Source organism: Natrix helvetica (assembly GCF_964273705.1).
Source record: "Natrix helvetica genome assembly, chromosome: 1".
Classification (NCBI taxonomy): Eukaryota; Metazoa; Chordata; class Lepidosauria; order Squamata; family Natricidae; genus Natrix; species Natrix helvetica.
Genome location: NC_138548.1, coordinates 36,109,593 through 36,126,877, shown reverse-complemented (window position 1 = coordinate 36,126,877; position 17,285 = coordinate 36,109,593). Strand labels below are relative to the sequence as shown.

The window sequence follows — 17,285 nt, the reverse complement described above, 5'->3', positions numbered from 1 at the left end:
GGCCCTGATCTTAAGTTTGAAAGCAGGGATAGGAAGTTCCAAATGCCCAAGTTCCAGATGCCACAATTTGGAACATCACTGCACAAAGGGAAACGTCACCCAGAGGTAGAAATCACTGTACCATCCATTGAAGCAATCATCCCCCAAAGCGGATTAGAGGTCACAATGCCATCTGCAGTGCTTGAAGCTGACATTAAGTTGCCAAAAATGGAGGCACATACCCCCACCCTAGAAATGGGGTTTAGGGAGAAGAGCAAAATCAAAATGCCTCTGGCTTTGCAGGAGCCAGAGATTACACTCGAAAAAGGAGATACTACATTCAAAATTCCCAAGTTCCATATGCCCACGTTTGGAATTTCAGTGCCCCAAGGGAAAGGTGTCCCAGACGAAGAAGACACTATATCATCTGTGGAAGAGGACCTCACCAAAACAGAACTGAAAAGGGAAGTCATATTACCCTCTGTAGGTTTACAAACTGACATTAAAGTCCCAGATTTGGAAGTAGTGGACCCCAGAGTGGACATCGAGGTTGGAGATGAGGGCAAAATCAAAATGCCTGCATTGAAGATGCCTAGTATCAAGGTCCCAAAGCTCAAAGGGCCAGAAGTAGGGGTCACCCTGCCAAAAGTTGAGACTGACATCACCCTTCCCAAAGGGAAAGCTGAAGTGTCTGTTGGTGCAGCTGCCGTAAAATTGCCAGAGGCTGAAGGCACTATCGACGGGGGAGGACTGAAGATACACAAGCCAAAGTTCAAGATGCCCAGCATGGGATTCTCTAAACCAGACATCAAGAGCCCCAAAATAGATGTGGATGTCAGTATGCCTAAAGTGGACGTTTCTCATCCCAAAGCTGAGCTCCATGTTGAGAAGCCGGAGGTGAAGGGAGGAGATATTACCATATCAGCACCAGACGTAAAAATTCCAATGGGCATGGCCAGTCTGGAACTAAAAACTCCCGAAGTAGATGTAGAGGCTCCTTCTGGAAAGGTTTCTGTGCAGGGCCCCGATCTTAAGTTTGAAAGCGGGGATAGGAAGTTCCATATGCCCAAGTTCCATATGCCAAAATTTGGAATTTCACAGCCCAAAGGAAAAGGTATCCCAGAGGCAGAAATCAGCATACCTTCTGTGGAAGGAGAGCTCCCAAAGACAGAATTGAAAGCGGAAGTGATACTGCCCTCTGCAGAGCTTGAGACCGATCTTAAGCTTCCACAAGTGGAGGCTGATGCCCCTAGCTTGGAGGTGGAGATTGGAGATAAGAGCAAAATCAAAATGCCTGAAATGAAGATGCCTAGCGTCAAGGTCCCAAAGGTCAAAGGGCCAGAAATGGAGATCTCCTTGCCAAAGGTTGAGACTGACATCACCCTTCCCAAAGGGAAAGCTGAAGTGTCTGTTGGTGCAGCGGCCGTAAAATTGCCAGAGGCTGAAGGGACTATCGATGGGGGAGAACTGAAGATACACAAGCCAAAGTTCAAGATGCCCAGCATGGGATTCTCTAAACCAGACATCAAGGGTCCCAAAATAGATGTGGATGTCAGTATGCCTAAAGTGGATGTTTCTCATCCTGAAGCTGAGCTCCACGTCGAGAAGCCGGAGGTGAAGGGAGGAGATATTACCATATCAGCACCAGACGTAAAGATTCCAACGGGCTCGGCCAGTTGGGAACTAAAAGCTCCCGAAGTAGACGTAGAGGCTACTTCTGGAAAGATTTCTGTGCAGGGCCCTGATCTTAAGTTGGAAAGCGGGGATAGGAAGTTCCAAATGCCCAAGTTCCATATGCCCAAATTTGGAATTTCACTGCCCAAAGGAAAAGATATCCCAGAGGCAGAAATCAGCATACCTTCTGTGGAAGCAGAGCTCCCAAAGACAGAATTGAAAGCAGAAGTGACACTGCCCTCTGAACAGCTTGGGACCGATCTTAAGCTTCCACAAGTGGAGGTAGATGCCCCACATTTGGACATGGAGATTGGCGATAAGAGCAAAATCAAAAAGCCTGAAGTGAAGATGCCTAGCGTCAAGGTCCCAAAGCTCAAAGGGCCAGAAGTAGGGGTCACCCTGCCAAAGGTTGAGACTGACATCACCCTTCCCAAAGGGAAAGCTGAAGTGTCTGTTGGTGCAGCGGCTGTAAAATTGCCAGAGGCTGAAGGCACTATCGATGGGGGAGAACTGAAGATACACAAGCCAAAGTTCAAGATGCCCAGCATGGGATTCTCTAAACCAGACATCAAGGGTCCCAAAATAGATGTGGATGTCAGTATGCCTAAAGTGGACGTTTCTCATACTGAAGCTGAGCTCCACGTCGAGAAGCCGGAGGTGAAGGGAGGAGATATTACCATATCAGCACCAGACGTAAAGATTCCAATGGGCACGGCCAGTCTGGAACTAAAAACTCCCGAAGTAGATGTAGAGGCTCCTTCTGGAAAGGTTTCTGTGCAGGGCCCTGATCTTAAGTTTGAAAGCGGGGATAGGAAGTTCCATATGCCCAAGTTCCATATGCCCAAATTTGGAATTTCACAGCCCAAAGGAAAAGGTATCCCAGAGGCAGAAATCAGCATACCTTCTGTGGAAGCAGAGCTCCCAAAGACAGAATTGAAAGCGGAAGTGATACTGCCCTCTGCAGAGCTTGAGACCGATCTTAAGCTTCCACAAGTGGAGGCTGATGCCCCTAGCTTGGAGGTGGAGATGGGAGATAAGAGCAAAATCAAAATGCCTGAAATGAAGATGCCTAGCGTCAAGGTCCCAAAGGTCAAAGGGCCAGAAATGGGGATCTCCTTGCCAAAGGTTGAGACTGACATCACCCTTCCCAAAGGGAAAGCTGAAGTGTCTGTTGGTGCAGCGGCCGTAAAATTGCCAGAGGCTGAAGGCACTATCGATGGGGGAGAACTGAAGATACACAAGCCAAAGTTCAAGATGCCCAGCATGGGATTCTCTAAACCAGACATCAAGGGTCCCAAAATAGATGTGGATGTCAGTATGCCTAAAGTGGATGTTTCTCATCCTGAAGCTGAGCTCCACGTCGAGAAGCCGGAGGTGAAGGGAGGAGATATTACCATATCAGCACCAGACGTAAAGATTCCAACGGGCTCGGCCAGTTGGGAAATAAAAGCTCCCGAAGTAGACGTAGAGGCTACTTCTGGAAAGATTTCTGTGCAGGGCCCTGATCTTAAGTTGGAAAGCGGAGATAGGAAGTTCCAAATGCCAAAGTTCCATATGCCCAAATTTGGAATTTCACTGCCCAAAGGAAAAGATATCCCAGAGGCAGTAATCAGCATACCTTCTGTGGAAGCAGAGCTCCCAAAGACCGAATTGAAAGCAGAAGTGACACTGCCCTCTGAACAGCTTGGGACCGATCTTAAGCTTCCACAAGTGGAGGTAGATGCCCCTCATTTGGACGTGGAGATTGGCGATAAGAGCAAAATCAAAATGCCTGAAGTGAAGATGCCTAGCGTCAAGGTCCCAAAGCTCAAAGGGCCAGAAGTCGGGGTCACCCTGCCAAAGGTTGAGACTGACATCACCCTTCCCAAAGGGAAAGCTGAAGTGTCTGTTGGTGCAGCGGCTGTAAAATTGCCAGAGGCTGAAGGCACTATCGATGGGGGAGAACTGAAGATACACAAGCCAAAGTTCAAGATGCCCAGCATGGGATTCTCTAAACCAGACATCAAGGGTCCCAAAATAGATGTGGATGTCAGTATGCCTAAAGTGGATGTTTCTCATCCTGAAGATGAGCTCCACGTCGAGAAGCCGGAGGTGAAGGGAGGAGATATTACCATATCAGCACCAGACGTAAAGATTCCAATGGGCACGGCCAGTCTGGAACTAAAAACTCCTGAAGTAGATGTAGAGGCTCCTTCTGGAAAGGTTTCTGTGCAGGGCCCTGATCTTAAGTTTGAAAGCGGGGATAGGAAGTTCCATATGCCCAAGTTCCATATGCCCAAATTTGGAATTTCACAGCCCAAAGGAAAAGGTATCACAGAGGCAGAAATCAGCATACCTTCTGTGGAAGGAGAGCTCCCAAAGACAGAATTGAAAGCGGAAGTGATACTGCCCTCTGCAGAGCTTGAGACCGATCTTAAGCTTCCACAAGTGGAGGTAGATGCCCCTAGCTTGGACGTGGAGATTGGAGATAAGAGCAAAATCAAAATGCCTGAAATGAAGATGCCTAGCGTCAAGGTCCCAAAGCTCAAAGGGCCAGAAGTAGGGGTCACCCTGCCAAAGGTTGAGGCTGACATCACCCTTCCCAAAGGGAAAGCTGAAGTGTCTGTTGGTGCAGCTGCCACAAAATTGCCAGAGGCTGAAGGCACTATCCACGGGGGAGGACTAAAGATACACAAGCCAAAGTTCAAGATGCCCAGCATGGGATTCTCTAAACCAGACATCAAGAGCCCCAAAATAGATGTGGATGTCAGTATGCCTAAAGTGGACGTTTCTCATCCCAAAGCTGAGCTCCATTTTGAGAAGCCGGAGGTGAAGGGAGGAGATATTACCATATCAGCACCAGACGTAAAGATTCCAACGGGCTCGGCCAGTTTGGAACTAAAAGCTCCCGAAGTAGACGTAGAGGCTCCTTCTGGAAAGATTTCTGTGCAGGGCCCTGATCTTAAGTTGGAAAGCGGGGATAGGAAGTTCCAAATGCCCAAGTTCCATATGCCCAAATTTGGAATTTCACTGCCCAAAGGAAAAGGTATCCCAGAGGCAGAAATAAGCATACATTCTGTGGAAGCAGAGATCCCAAAGACAGAATTGAAAGTGGAAGTGATACTGCCCTCTGCAGAGCTTGAGACCGATCTTAAGCTTCCACAAGTGGAGGCAGATGCCCCTAGCTTGGAGGTGGAGATTGGAGATAAGAGCAAAATCAAAATGCCTGAAATGAAGATGCCTAGCGTCAAGGTCCCAAAGGTCAAAGGGCCAGAAGTAGGGGTCACTCTGCCAAAGGTTGAGACTGACATCACCCTTCCCAAAGGGAAAGCTGAAGTGTCTGTTGGTGCAGCGGCCGTAAAATTGCCAGAGGCTGAAGGCACTATCGATGGGGGAGAACTGAAGATACACAAGCCAAAGTTCAAGATGCCCAGCAGGGGATTCTCTAAACCAGACATCAAGGGTCCCAAAATAGATGTGGATGTCAGTATGCCTAAAGTGGACGTTTCTCATCCTGAAGCTGAGCTCCACGTCGAGAAGCCGGAGGTCAAGGGAGGAGATATTACCATATCAGCACCAGACGTAAAGATTCCAAAGGGCTCGGCCAGTTTGGAACTAAAAGCTCCCGAAGTAGACATAGAGGCTCCTTCTGGAAAGATTTCTGTGCAGGGCCCTGATCTTAAGTTGGAAAGCGGGGATAGGAAGTTCCAAATGCCCAAGTTCCATATGCCCAAATTTGGAATTTCACTGCCCAAAGGAAAAGGTATCCCAGAGGCAGAAATCAACGTACCTTCTGTGGAAGCAGAGCTGCCAAAAACAGAATTGAACGCAGAAGTGACACTGCCCTCCGTAAAGCTTGAAACCGATCTTAAGCTTCCACGAGTGGAGGTAGATGCCCCTAGCTTGGACGTAGATATTGGACATAAGGGCAAAATCAAAATGCCTGAAGTGAAGATGCCTAGTGTAAAGGTCCCAAAGCTCAAAGGGCCAGAAGTAGAGGTCATCCTGCCAAAGGTTGAGACTGACATCACCCTTCCCAAAGGGAAAGCTGAAGTGTCTGTTGGTGCAGCTGCCGTAAAATTGCCAGAGGCTGAAGGCACTATCGATGGGGGAGAACTGAAGATACACAAGCCAAAGTTCAAGATGCCCAGCATGGGATTCTCTAAACCAGACATCAAGGGTCCCAAAATAGATGTGGATGTCAGTATGCCTAAAGTGGATGTTTCTCATCCTGAAGCTGAGCTCCACGTTGAGAAGCCAGAGGTGAAGGGAGGAGATATTACCATATCAGCACCAGACGTAAAGATTCCAATGGGCACGGCCAGTCTGGAACTAAAAGCTCCCGAAGTCGAAATAGAGGCTCCTTCTGGAAAGGGTTCTGTGCAGGGCCCCGATCTTAAGCTGGAAAGTGGGGATAGGAAGTTCCAAATGCCCAAGTTCCATATGCCCAAATTTGGAATCTCACTGCCCAAAGGAAAAGGTATCCCAGAGGCAGTAATCAGCATACCTTCTGTGGAAGCAGAGCTCCCAAAGACAGATTTGAAAGCAGAAGTGACACTGCCCTCTGCAGAGCTTGAGACCGATCTTAAGCTTCCACAAGTAGAGGTAGATGCCCCTAGCTTGGACATTGATATTGGAGATAAGGGCAAAATCAAAATGCCTGAAGTGAAGATGCCTAGCGTCAAGGTCCCAAAGCTCAAAGGGCCAGAATTAGGGGTCACCCTGCCAAAGGTTGAGACTGACATCACCCTTCCCAAAGGGAAAGCTGAAGTGTCTGTTGGTGCAGCGGCCGTAAAATTGCCAGAGGCTGAAGGCACTATCGACGGGGGAGGTTTGAAGATACACAAGTCAAAGTTTAAGATGCCCAGCATGGGATTCTCTAAACCAGACATCAAGAGCCCCAGAATTGATGTGGATGTCAGTATGCCTAAATTGGACCTTTCCCGTCCTGAAGTTGAGCTCCACCTTGAGAAGCCAGAGGTGAAGGGAGGAGATATTACCATGTCAGCACCAGACGTAAAGATTCCAACGGGCTCAGCAAGCCTGGAACTAAAAGATCCCGAAGTAGACGTAGAGGCTCCTTCTGGAAAGATTTCTGTGCAGGGCCCCGATCTTAAGCTGGAAAGTGGGGAAAGGAAGTTCCAAATGCCCAAGTTCCATATGCCAAAATTTGGAATTTCACAGCCCAAAGGAAAAGGTATCCCAGAGGCAGAAATCATCATACCTTCTGTGGAAGCAGAGCTCCCAAAGACAGAATTGAAAGCAGAAGTGACACTGCCCTCTGCAGAGCTTGACACTAATCTTAAGCTTCCACAAGTGGAGGTAGATGCCCCTAGCTTGGACATTGATATTGGAGATAAGAGCAAAATCAAAATGCCTGAAGTGAAGATGCCTAGCGTCAAGGTCCCAAAGCTCAAAGGGCCAGAAATAGGGGTCACCCTGCCAAAGGTTGAGACTGACATCACCCTTCCCAAAGGGAAAGCTGAAGTGTCTGTTGGTGCAGCTGCCGTAAAATTGCCAGAGGCTGAAGGGACTATCGATGGGGGAGAACTGAAGATACACAAGCCAAAGTTCAAGATGCCCAGCATGGGATTCTCTAAACCAGACATCAAGAGCCCCAAAATAGATGTGGATGTCAGTATGCCTAAAGTGGATGTTTCTCATCCTGAAGCTGAGCTCCACGTTGAGAAGTCAGAGGTGAAGGGAGGAGATATTACCATATCAGCACCAGACGTAAAGATTCCAACGGGCTCGGCCAGTTTGGAACTAAAAGCTCCCGAAGTAGACATAGAGGCTCCTTCTGGAAAGGTTTCTGTGCAGGGCCCCGATCTTAAGCTGGAAAGTGGGGAAAGGAAGTTCCAAATGCCCAAGTTCCATATGCCCAAATTTGGAATTTCACTGCCCAAAGGAAAAGGTATCCCAGAGGCAGAAATCAGCACACCTTCTGTGGAAGCAGAGATCCCAAAGACAGAATTGAAAGCAGAAGTGACACTGCCCTCTGCAGAGCTTGAGACCGATCTTAAGCTTCCACAAGTGGAGGTAGATGCCCCTAGCTTGGCCTTGGATATTGGAGATAAGGGCAAAATCAAAATGCCTGAAGTGAAGATGCCTAGCGTCAAGGTCCCAAAGCTCAAAGGGCCAGAAGTAGGGGTCACCCTGCCAAAGGTTGAGACTGACATCACCCTTCCCAAAGGGAAAGCCGAAATGTCTGTTGGTACAGCAGCCGTAAAATTGCCAGAGGCTGAAGGGACTATCGATGGGGGAGAACTGAAGATCCACAAGCCAAAGTTCAAGATGCCCAGCATGGGATTCTCTAAACCAGACATCAAGGGTCCCAAAATAGATGTGGATGTCAGTATGCCTAAAGTGGACATTTCGCTTCCTGAAGCTGAGCTCCTCGTTGAGAAGCCGGAGGTGAAGGGAGGAGATATTACCATATCAGCACCAGACGTAAAGATTCCAACGGGCTCAGCAAGCCTGGAGCTCAAAATTCCCGAAGTAGACGTCGAGGCTCCTTCTGGAAAGGTTTCTGTGCAGGGCACTGATCTTAAGCTGGAAAGTGGGGATAGAAAGTTCCAAATGCCCAAGTTCCATATGCCCAAATTTGGAATTTCATTGCCCAAAGGAAAAGGTATCCCAGAGGCAGAAATCAGCATACCTTCTGTGGAAGCAGAGCTGCCAAAAACAGAATTGAAAGCAGAAGTAACACTGCCCTCTGCAGAGCTTGAGACCGATCTTAAGCTTCCACAAGTAGAGGTAGATGCCCCTAGCTTGGCCTTGGATATTGGAGATAAGGGCAAAATCAAAATGCCTGAAGTGAAGATGCCTAGCGTCAAGGTCCCAAAGCTCAAAGGGCCAGAACTAGGCATTTCCCTTCCAAAGGTTGAGGCGGACTTCTCCCTTCCCAAAGGGAAAGCTGAACTGCCTGAGTCTGAGTCTGCCAGCAAAGTGGAGGAAGCAGAAGGTAGTCGTGAGAAAGGCAGGATGAAAATACACATGCCAAAGTTCAAGATGCCCAGTATGGGATTCTCTAAATCTGATATCAAGGGCCCCAAAATAGATTCAGATGCCAGCATGCCTGATGTTCATACCTCTCTTCCAAATGTTGAGCTCAGCACTACAAAACTCCAGCTTAAGGCAGATGAATTTGAAGGCGACATCAGAAAAGCAGCCCCTGAAGTAAAGATTCCATGGGTCCCAGTCACTGTGGAACTGCAAGCTCCTGACATAGAAGTACAAGCTTCTTCAGGTAAGATTATTGTGCAGGGGAGGATTTTTTGATCTTGGTGGTGGGACAGTAAGCTCAAAGGTTCAAATGCCCTTATTGGGAATTTCCCTTACCAATAGGAAAAGTGTTACACATCTCTCTGTGTCTGCCTACCTTCCATAGAAGCAGGCCACCCCAAAGCGTTTAATCTGAAATCCTAGTTGTTGAACCTGAAGCTGATAAACTGCCAGCAGTTAATGCAAGCAGAGAAGATTCCCTCATTTACAGTTTAAACAAAAGAATAGAATTTTAAATTAAAACTGATTATGGAGGAAACAACTATTAGAAGGCTTCATTCTAGTTTTCCAAAAATGAAAGGTTATAAAGCTGAAATACCTGTGTGCTGTCACTGAATTATGACATGACAGTGTCTGTTTCTAAGGAAGAAAAAGTTATTTCACAAGAAACATTAGATAAATAAATAATTGACAATGATATAAAAAAGTATTAAAATGACCAAAGTTAAAGTTACAACACAACATTTTAGACCAGCAATTAAAGCTTCTACAGTAGATATGGAAATATGTTTACCTGAAATCTTAGTTCCTTCACTTGATGTCAGTTTTTAAAATGAGAATTACCACCAGATGATGTTGATGACAGAAATGATAAATCAGTAACAGGAATTTAGATTCCTAAGTATTGGGAATTAAAGTAGAAAGGCTAAAATATTTGTAAGTGGAACAGAAATTAAAATTAAAGTTGTATATAAGAAAATTAAAAGGTAACATTTCAAATGGCTAACTCTAGGATCTCATTTTCTAAAGGAAAAGTTCCAGATATTGCTATTGGCCTATCCAAGGACGCGGATGTTCCCCAGCTGAAAACAACAATGGATATTATTGATATTGCAGTGGAAGCTCCAATACTTGAAATGGAGTCGGATGTACTTGGTGAAAAAAAGGATGTTTTGGAACAGAAAATAAAAATGTCCCAAATTATTAGAGCTGATGTGAAGACTGCAGCAGTAGGCATAGCATCTGTTGATATTTCTGTCGCACAGTCAGAGGTAAGCACTCAGGATTTACATGGTGCAGCTAAGGAGCCAGAAGCTAAGGGACAGATAACTAAGAGAGGAAGTTTAGATGGAGAAGAAAAAGGACATTTCAAAATGCCAAAATTCAAATTGCCATCATTGAGCTGGTCCCCTAAAAAGGAAGCAAGCCTTAAGACAAGTGTAAAAGAACCTGTGGAAGAATCTCGTCTTGGCATAGTATCAGATGATGCAGGCACAGAACCAAAAGTAACTATTTCAGAAGATCAAGGAGTTCATACTGATGGAAATGTAGACATAGCCACCAAAAAGGGACAAGTAAAAAGACCTCATTTAATTATGCCCAAAATCTCACTGTCTAAGACAAAGGTACCAAAAGCAGAGGTAGATATAGTAGTTGAAGGTGATGGAGCTTTGGTGCAAATACCTGACATAGAAAGCAGTTTTACTACAAGAAAAGTAGAGGAAACAGAAATAAATGTAAAAATGCTGAAAGGTGAAATCAAAGAAATCAAAACATTCCAGACAGATATAAGCTTACCCAAGGTGTCCGTGACAAAAAGTTCATTTGAACAGAAATGTTTAGAAACAGAGGTCAAGGGTGACATTTGTATGGACAATGCAAGTATGAAATCTGATGGTACAGAGGGGGAGTTTAGGATGCCAAAACTGAAAATGCCAAAGTTTGGCATTTCAGATCTGCCAGAAAGTGAAATTTCAGATCTGTCAGGCAGTGGAATCACTTCATCAAAACCTGAATTTGATGCCTCTCAGTTTCAAATGACTACAGAATCTGATGAACCTGGTGAAAAAGCTCAGCTCTTACAAGTTAAAAGTGATGAAGGAATTTCTGAAGAAATTCAGACTGAGGAATCTCAGAGTTGGTTTAAAATGCCCAAATTCAAAATGCCTTCATTTGGTCGAACTTCAAAGGCGAAAAAAAGTGATGCTGAAACTGAAGACATCACTGGAGAAGCTCATGTTACTGAATTACAAGTTGACGTAAAATATCCTGAAGTTGTAACCATCTCAAGGGAACTTGACAGTGAAAAAAACATCTCGGAACAAAAAGTCATGCTTCCTCAAGATGATGTTAGAGTGCAGAAAGAACAGCAGTCTACCACTGACCAATTAGTGGGTGAAGGTAGTTTTTTACAGTCCTCAGAAAAAATTGGCAGGAAACCTAGTGACCTGGAGGCCAAAATGTATGCTGATATAGTTAAAGATGGCGCAGAAGGACAAAGTTCTCATACTGAGTTCATTGGCACTATCCCAAAGATGGATATTGATAGCAACATCCCTAAAAGTGAGATGACCATTCAGCAACCCGAAGTTATACCAGACACTATGATAGTGGCTGAGATACCATCTACTGAAATTACTATGGGAAAGAAAATCGATGCTACTATTACAGACCCAGAAAGCCTTGATACACAACCTGAAAAGAAGTCACCCAAAAAGGATTCTCAGGGAAAAGAAAGTATATTCAAAATGCCAACATTCAGTGTGCCTTTGTTTGGATGGTCTACCACAAAGAGCAATGCCATTGTTCCCGGTATTGAATCTGACCTAGAAGACCCTGCTGTTACTCTTTCCAAAGTTAAAATGGATGTTTCAATCACTGATGAAGAGTTTGAAATCATTGATTTCCCAGTTGAGGGCTTTGAAAAAGATTTGCCTAAAGAAAGTGAAGTGAAAGCAGAAGAGAAAGAGAAAACAAGTAAAACAAAAGCATCTAAATTCAAGATACCAAAATTTGCCAACTTGCGCAGTAAATCTCAGGATGTAGACATTCAGATTGATTCATCAAAAGTGCAGACTGTGTCTTTAGTTAGACCGGAGGGAGAAACCTCAGAAATCCAAGTTCAGGATAAAAAACCTGGAGATGCAGAAGAAAGTTTCCAAATGCCCAAATTCAAAATGCTCAAGTTCACACATAGAATTTCTGAAGGAGAAAAACTGACTTCAGAAGAGACAATGGATATAAAGGATACTGCTGATGATAATATTTCTCAATTGCAATTCAAGGCTATGTTCCCTGAAGAGAAAGGAGATGATATTCAGAAATCAAAAGTCAGAATTACAACATTGTCTGAACCTGCCATTCAGAGACCACAAATTGGAAGTAAATTCCAATCTTCAGACTCTTCTTTTGTGGATACAACAGTGTATGTGCATCAGCAAGTGCCAAAGGAATTCAGTGCTGAATTTCTTAAAGAGAAAATAGAGACTATGGACAGTAATGTTCAAAAGTCAATCGCTAAAATTACAACACTGAAGGAGCCAGATATTCAAAGAGCACCACTTGAAATTAAACTTCAGCCTGATGAGCCATTTAGTTCAGGTGCACCAGTGCAGGTTAAAGGATCAATTGCTGAAAGTAAAGAAATAAAGATGGAAAGTAAATCTACCTTTGGCTGTGGTGATGTTGCTGAAATACAGGAATCTTTTTCCACTCAAATAGTCAAAGAATCTGAGATTCCTCCATCAGACGTTCAAACTGCTGCCTTTGGATTTTCGCTTCTCAAAGTGAAAATCCAGGAATCACACGTGAGCTTAGATGTCCCAGTCAAGTTATCGTCTACAAAATGTATGGGTGAAATATTTGAGGATAAGGATCATGAACTTTCAGGTACAGGAGAAGCAGCACAAAAGGCCGGTGTGAGTGAAGTGAAACCATCTGATAAAGATAAGGATATAATTTATGAATATATTGAAGGAACATCATCTGCTGTTGGAACAACACTGACAACACTTAAATCCTTTACAGTTGACATACAGTCTTCTAGTGAATTTGCAGAGAGTCACTCTGAGTCAATAGAGATATCTAAATCTGCTATAGAAACTGCAGAGGAAACAACATTTATAAGTAGCACAGAAGAAGTCACAGATGAAAAAGATAGTAAGAAATCTGGTAGATTTAAACTTTGGTTTCCAAGCATTGGGTTTTCTCCCACTACGGATGACACAACATCAGATTCAAAACCTGAAGCTCAACAGAAAGTTCAGCCTGATGATTCATCCAAATTAGACAGTGATACTGCCAAAGAAACTGAAAAAACAGGATGGTTTAAATTTCCTAAGTTAGGTTTTTCATCTCCAACAAAAAAGAACAAGGAAGCGGGCAAAGAAAAGGAAACAGATTCAAAAGAAGGAAAGGGTGAAGGAAGTCCAACTGACAAAAATGAAACTTTCTTTGATGCTCAGGAAACCTTATCACTCAAAGAGAAAGAAGAAAATGAAACCTCGGGTGACATACCATCCGAGCCCATTGTTTCATCTTCAGCAAGAACTGAATTGATCCTCTTAGAGAAAGGGAAAGCCGAAGCCAAACACGCTCCTGAAGACTCATCAAAATAAAACTGTTTCTTCCTCCATATAAATAAAAGTACAGTATCATCTTGAAAAGTATTTTTTAAAAATCAGAAAATAATATTGCCTTTATTTCAGCAAAATAAATAGAATGCTACCTTAAAATGATCTTTAAAATACTTTATATTGCAATAGTGTTTATAAGTTCAAGGAATAGTCTTTCATGCCTTCACAGAAACAAGTATTACCTGCAGTATGAGATACATGTATGAGAAAATCCAGACAGATGATGGATCCTACCATTGATTAAAGATATACATAGTTCCAGTGAAACCAACCAAGATACTGTCCGCTAATTTCTGTAAAGATATTCTTTTGCCAGATCTATTTTAGAGAAACCAAAGCAAAGCAAGAGATTAAATATATCGTTCTGAAAATTACAGTGATTTTGTGTGGGATTATTTGCAAAAAGTAATAAGAAATTAGTGCTGAGAGAAATAGAAATATATTTCTCCTTTTTTAGATTTTATTTTTTTAACTACATTTATGCTGCTATCTTATTAAAAACATCATTCTTAGACTACTCAGATTATTGTGTAGATAAATGGAAGTAACATAAATCTTATAAAAGTTACTCTTTTGAGACTTTTTTCACCCAATAAAATTGAGTCAGTCAAAAATATAACATCTGGATTTGCACAGCCTAAATCTGATTAGTTTTAAACATATTTTTTTTTCTAATTGGCATGTGATGTGAACCCAATCCATTTCTACAAGCCACGAAAATGGGTTAACTTAGTAGCATGCTTGGTAAATAAAGCCCATCATCTTATCCACACAGTTCAGGTGAATTATTGAGAGCTACAGCAATTGTGTATCTCTTATAAATCTAAGTTATTGCCTGTGGTGACTTAGTGCCATATTTTCCATTATATTGTGCTGACAAAGCTTCCAATTGATAGATATATCCTAAGCATTTACCCGAACAGCCTAACTAATTCAAATTGTTTTTGAATTGTCTTTAAAATCAAAAATCTTAATGCTGATATATTAAGATCTTTGTGGGGGCTCCATCTCATGATCAACTGTATGCCTAGAAGTCAGCATCCACTCCCTTGTTACCACTACTTGGGAGTTTTACAATATGCTAAGCAAGAATTTAATGCTTTCCTGCTTCTCTAGATTCTTATCAGATACAATAACAATAACATTCTTCATATGACATAATGATAATGCATTCAGTTTACAACATATTGCTGCCAAGTAATAAAGTGAATTTTCCCTATTTTAATTTTAACACTTTTAATCACTAAAAGACAAGATTCGTAAGCTCAATCTACCTTAATAAAAAGAATCTTTTGAATCAATCAAGATGGAGGTCCTAAAAAGGGGGTCTGAAGGGATTTAATGTCAAGCACTTCAGTGTGATATGATTATAAATTGGAATTCAAATAACCTGTGAAGTCAGGAATAGTGTGTGGTGTCATCTTTGAACTACAAAGTATAAATAGAAGGGGACAAGTACACATGGTTTTAAAGATTTCTTGGAGATGTATTGAATTCTGGATTATATTATTTCTTTTTTATAAATATATAACTAACAAAATACATATCTATTTAAAAATTATAGTAATTTATGACAATAATGTAGAATATATTCTGGTTATGCTGCCAATATGGCAATAAAAGCAGTATTGTTTGTATTGTCACTCTGATTATAAAAGTAATACTATATTAGCCACATGACATGATTAGCTTATCTGACAATGCTGGAAGTCTTAAATAAACCTATGCTTGAGTCATAGGGTCAGAACTCCTAGTGCATTTGTGAAGAGAAGCAACATATCCCAGAGCGATTTCAAATGGAAGTCAAACTTTTTAAATTCCACAATGTAATCTTCACTGATTGTATGAAAGCCCCCTGTGTTTTCAGAGGTCTTTGAGAGGACTCTGTTTTGGTAAGAGTTGCCTATTCGGGTTTTCTTTCCAATTCTTCCTCTTCCCCTTTTTAATCAGATGGGGTTGACATTTTCTACTCTAGGAATTTATAACTTCATTGGTAGAAGTAGAACAAAATACAGATTTCAGGGAAATTTTATATGTATGTATGTATGTATGTATGTATGTATGTATGTATGTATGTATGTGATTAAATAAAAAGGCCTGCATAGAGCAGGTATTCAGTCAGTTTTGACCGGTTCTAGTGAACCGATAGCAGAAATTTTGAGTAGTTCAGAGAATCGGCAAATACTACCTCTGGCTGGTTCCGCCCCCATCTATTCGCTGCCTCCCGAGTCCCAGCTGATTGGCTGGGTCGTCTTCTGTTGCCCTGCACAGGAGAACAGAGCTGGAAAGCAGGTTAGTGGGGTGGGGAGGGAATAGGGATTTTACAGTATACTTGCCCTGGAGTGGGGTGGAAATGGTGATTTTACAGTATCCTTGCCCTGCCATGCCCACCAAGCCACACCCACAGAACCGGTAGTAAAAAAACTGAATCCCACCACTGGGCCTGCAGGAGAGTAAATGGGATTAAAAATACACTATCTTATGGTTTAATGGCTGCAATTCATTCCAGCGAAATAGTCACTAAGCAAGCTATATGACTGAAAGAGAGTGAGAGAGTGATTGCAAAGAATTCTGGTTGCTGTTGTCTCACTCAGATAAAGGCTTCTCATTCAGCAACACCACTGTCAATCATGCGTTGTTGTCAGGGGGCACAAATGTGAACAAAGGTGTGGACATTTGTCGGAAAACTGTTTTTTCACTACCGTTTACTACCATAAATAATTGTATTTGCAAACAGTTTTTAACTGGGGCCATCACTAAATGAGGCCTGGCTACAGAAGAGATGAAATTATTTGAAATGAAACTAAAATGAGAAACTGCTAGCAGGAGTACTTTAGATATACATGGGCAGAACAATAATAGAGTATGTTGTAGAATGGAATGAAAATGAATGCTGTAATATATATTAGTGTTAAAGAAAAAGTGATAAAAAAGATATCAAATATTGTCCAAGTGTCAAAAAGTGGTGAGGCTGCAAAGATCTAACAAGAAATGTTAAAATATGGATGGGAATACAATTTCTTTACTGTATATGAAGACTGCCTCTATATCTGACAATTGGAAGATGCTACAATCTGACAGAATTCTGATTAAAAAGCCAACAAGCAAAATTTGGAAAGTGTTCATATACAAAACAGTTTCTCATTTCAACCATTCATTGAGGAAAAAAGAAAGCTTGCTGCATCTGTATTTGTTTAGAGAAAACAAATGATCAAGTAAATAGGCTTGAATTATAGAATATTCAATGGGAATGAAGTATTTAAGGTGGTAAAACTAGAAGAGATAATTACAAATGAATGGATATGAATGAACGTGGACTGAAAACAACTGACCAGTTTAAAGAACAATGAGATAGTTTAGTCCTATAGAAAGAATAGATCAAATTACAGGACAACTTAATGAAGACAGAGTGAAAGGACCAAAACAAAGAGAAGTCCAAGAAAGTTGAGGTTGGGTGTATTTGATAATATCCTCAAAATGATGAGCAGTTTAAAGAAATGAAGAGAAAACATGATGCAGTTTACTGGAAGTAAAGATAGAAGGATACGGAGATATGCAATGAATGGAGTTAGTATAAGCTAATTTTAGCTATGTTGCCTTTGTGTCTTATCTCCTACTCTTAATTATGTTTGTTAGCTACTTTTACTCCTTTCTTGTGCTCTGCAAAGCATGTTCATACCAAATTGAATACTACAATGAGTTTATACCCTGTTTCCCTGAAAATAAGACCTCCCCAAAAATATTGCAACACAGCAGCAGCCATGAGGTGACCACACTCGCAGCCTCCTGCACCTCAAAAATAATAAGATTTCCCCAAAAATAAGGCCAAATGCTTATTTCGGGGGTCAAAAGAAAATAAGACTCTATTTTCGTGAAAACACAGTATACTCTCATCAGAAGCTATAATATTTCATTAATTAAAGAAACACTCCTACTGACATTAGCACACAAGAATGTCTAATTCTAATCTTTTTTAGGAAATTGAGACTTTAAATTATTCTATAGTAGTTCTGC

The 17,285-nt window shown here is 42.2% G+C and overlaps 1 protein-coding gene across 3 annotated transcripts in view; it reads left to right on the top strand.

The window, feature by feature from the left end:
- The window catches only part of AHNAK2 (AHNAK nucleoprotein 2), a 55,090-nt gene extending 41,445 nt beyond the window's left edge, over nucleotides 1-13,645 (top strand). The window contains exons 8-10 of one of the 3 annotated variants that reach the window (XM_081935673.1): nucleotides 973-1,308; nucleotides 2,026-8,881; nucleotides 9,667-13,645. In XM_081935673.1, the coding sequence (XP_081791799.1) occupies nucleotides 973-1,308; nucleotides 2,026-8,881; nucleotides 9,667-13,253 (10,779 nt within the window). In that variant the 3' untranslated portion in view covers nucleotides 13,254-13,645. Of the gene's footprint in view, nucleotides 1-972; nucleotides 8,882-9,666 lie in introns of all 3 variants that reach the window. The other 2 variants (XM_081935671.1, XM_081935672.1) reach the window with 2 other exon arrangements.
- Nucleotides 13,646-17,285: the final 3,640 nt, after the last annotated feature.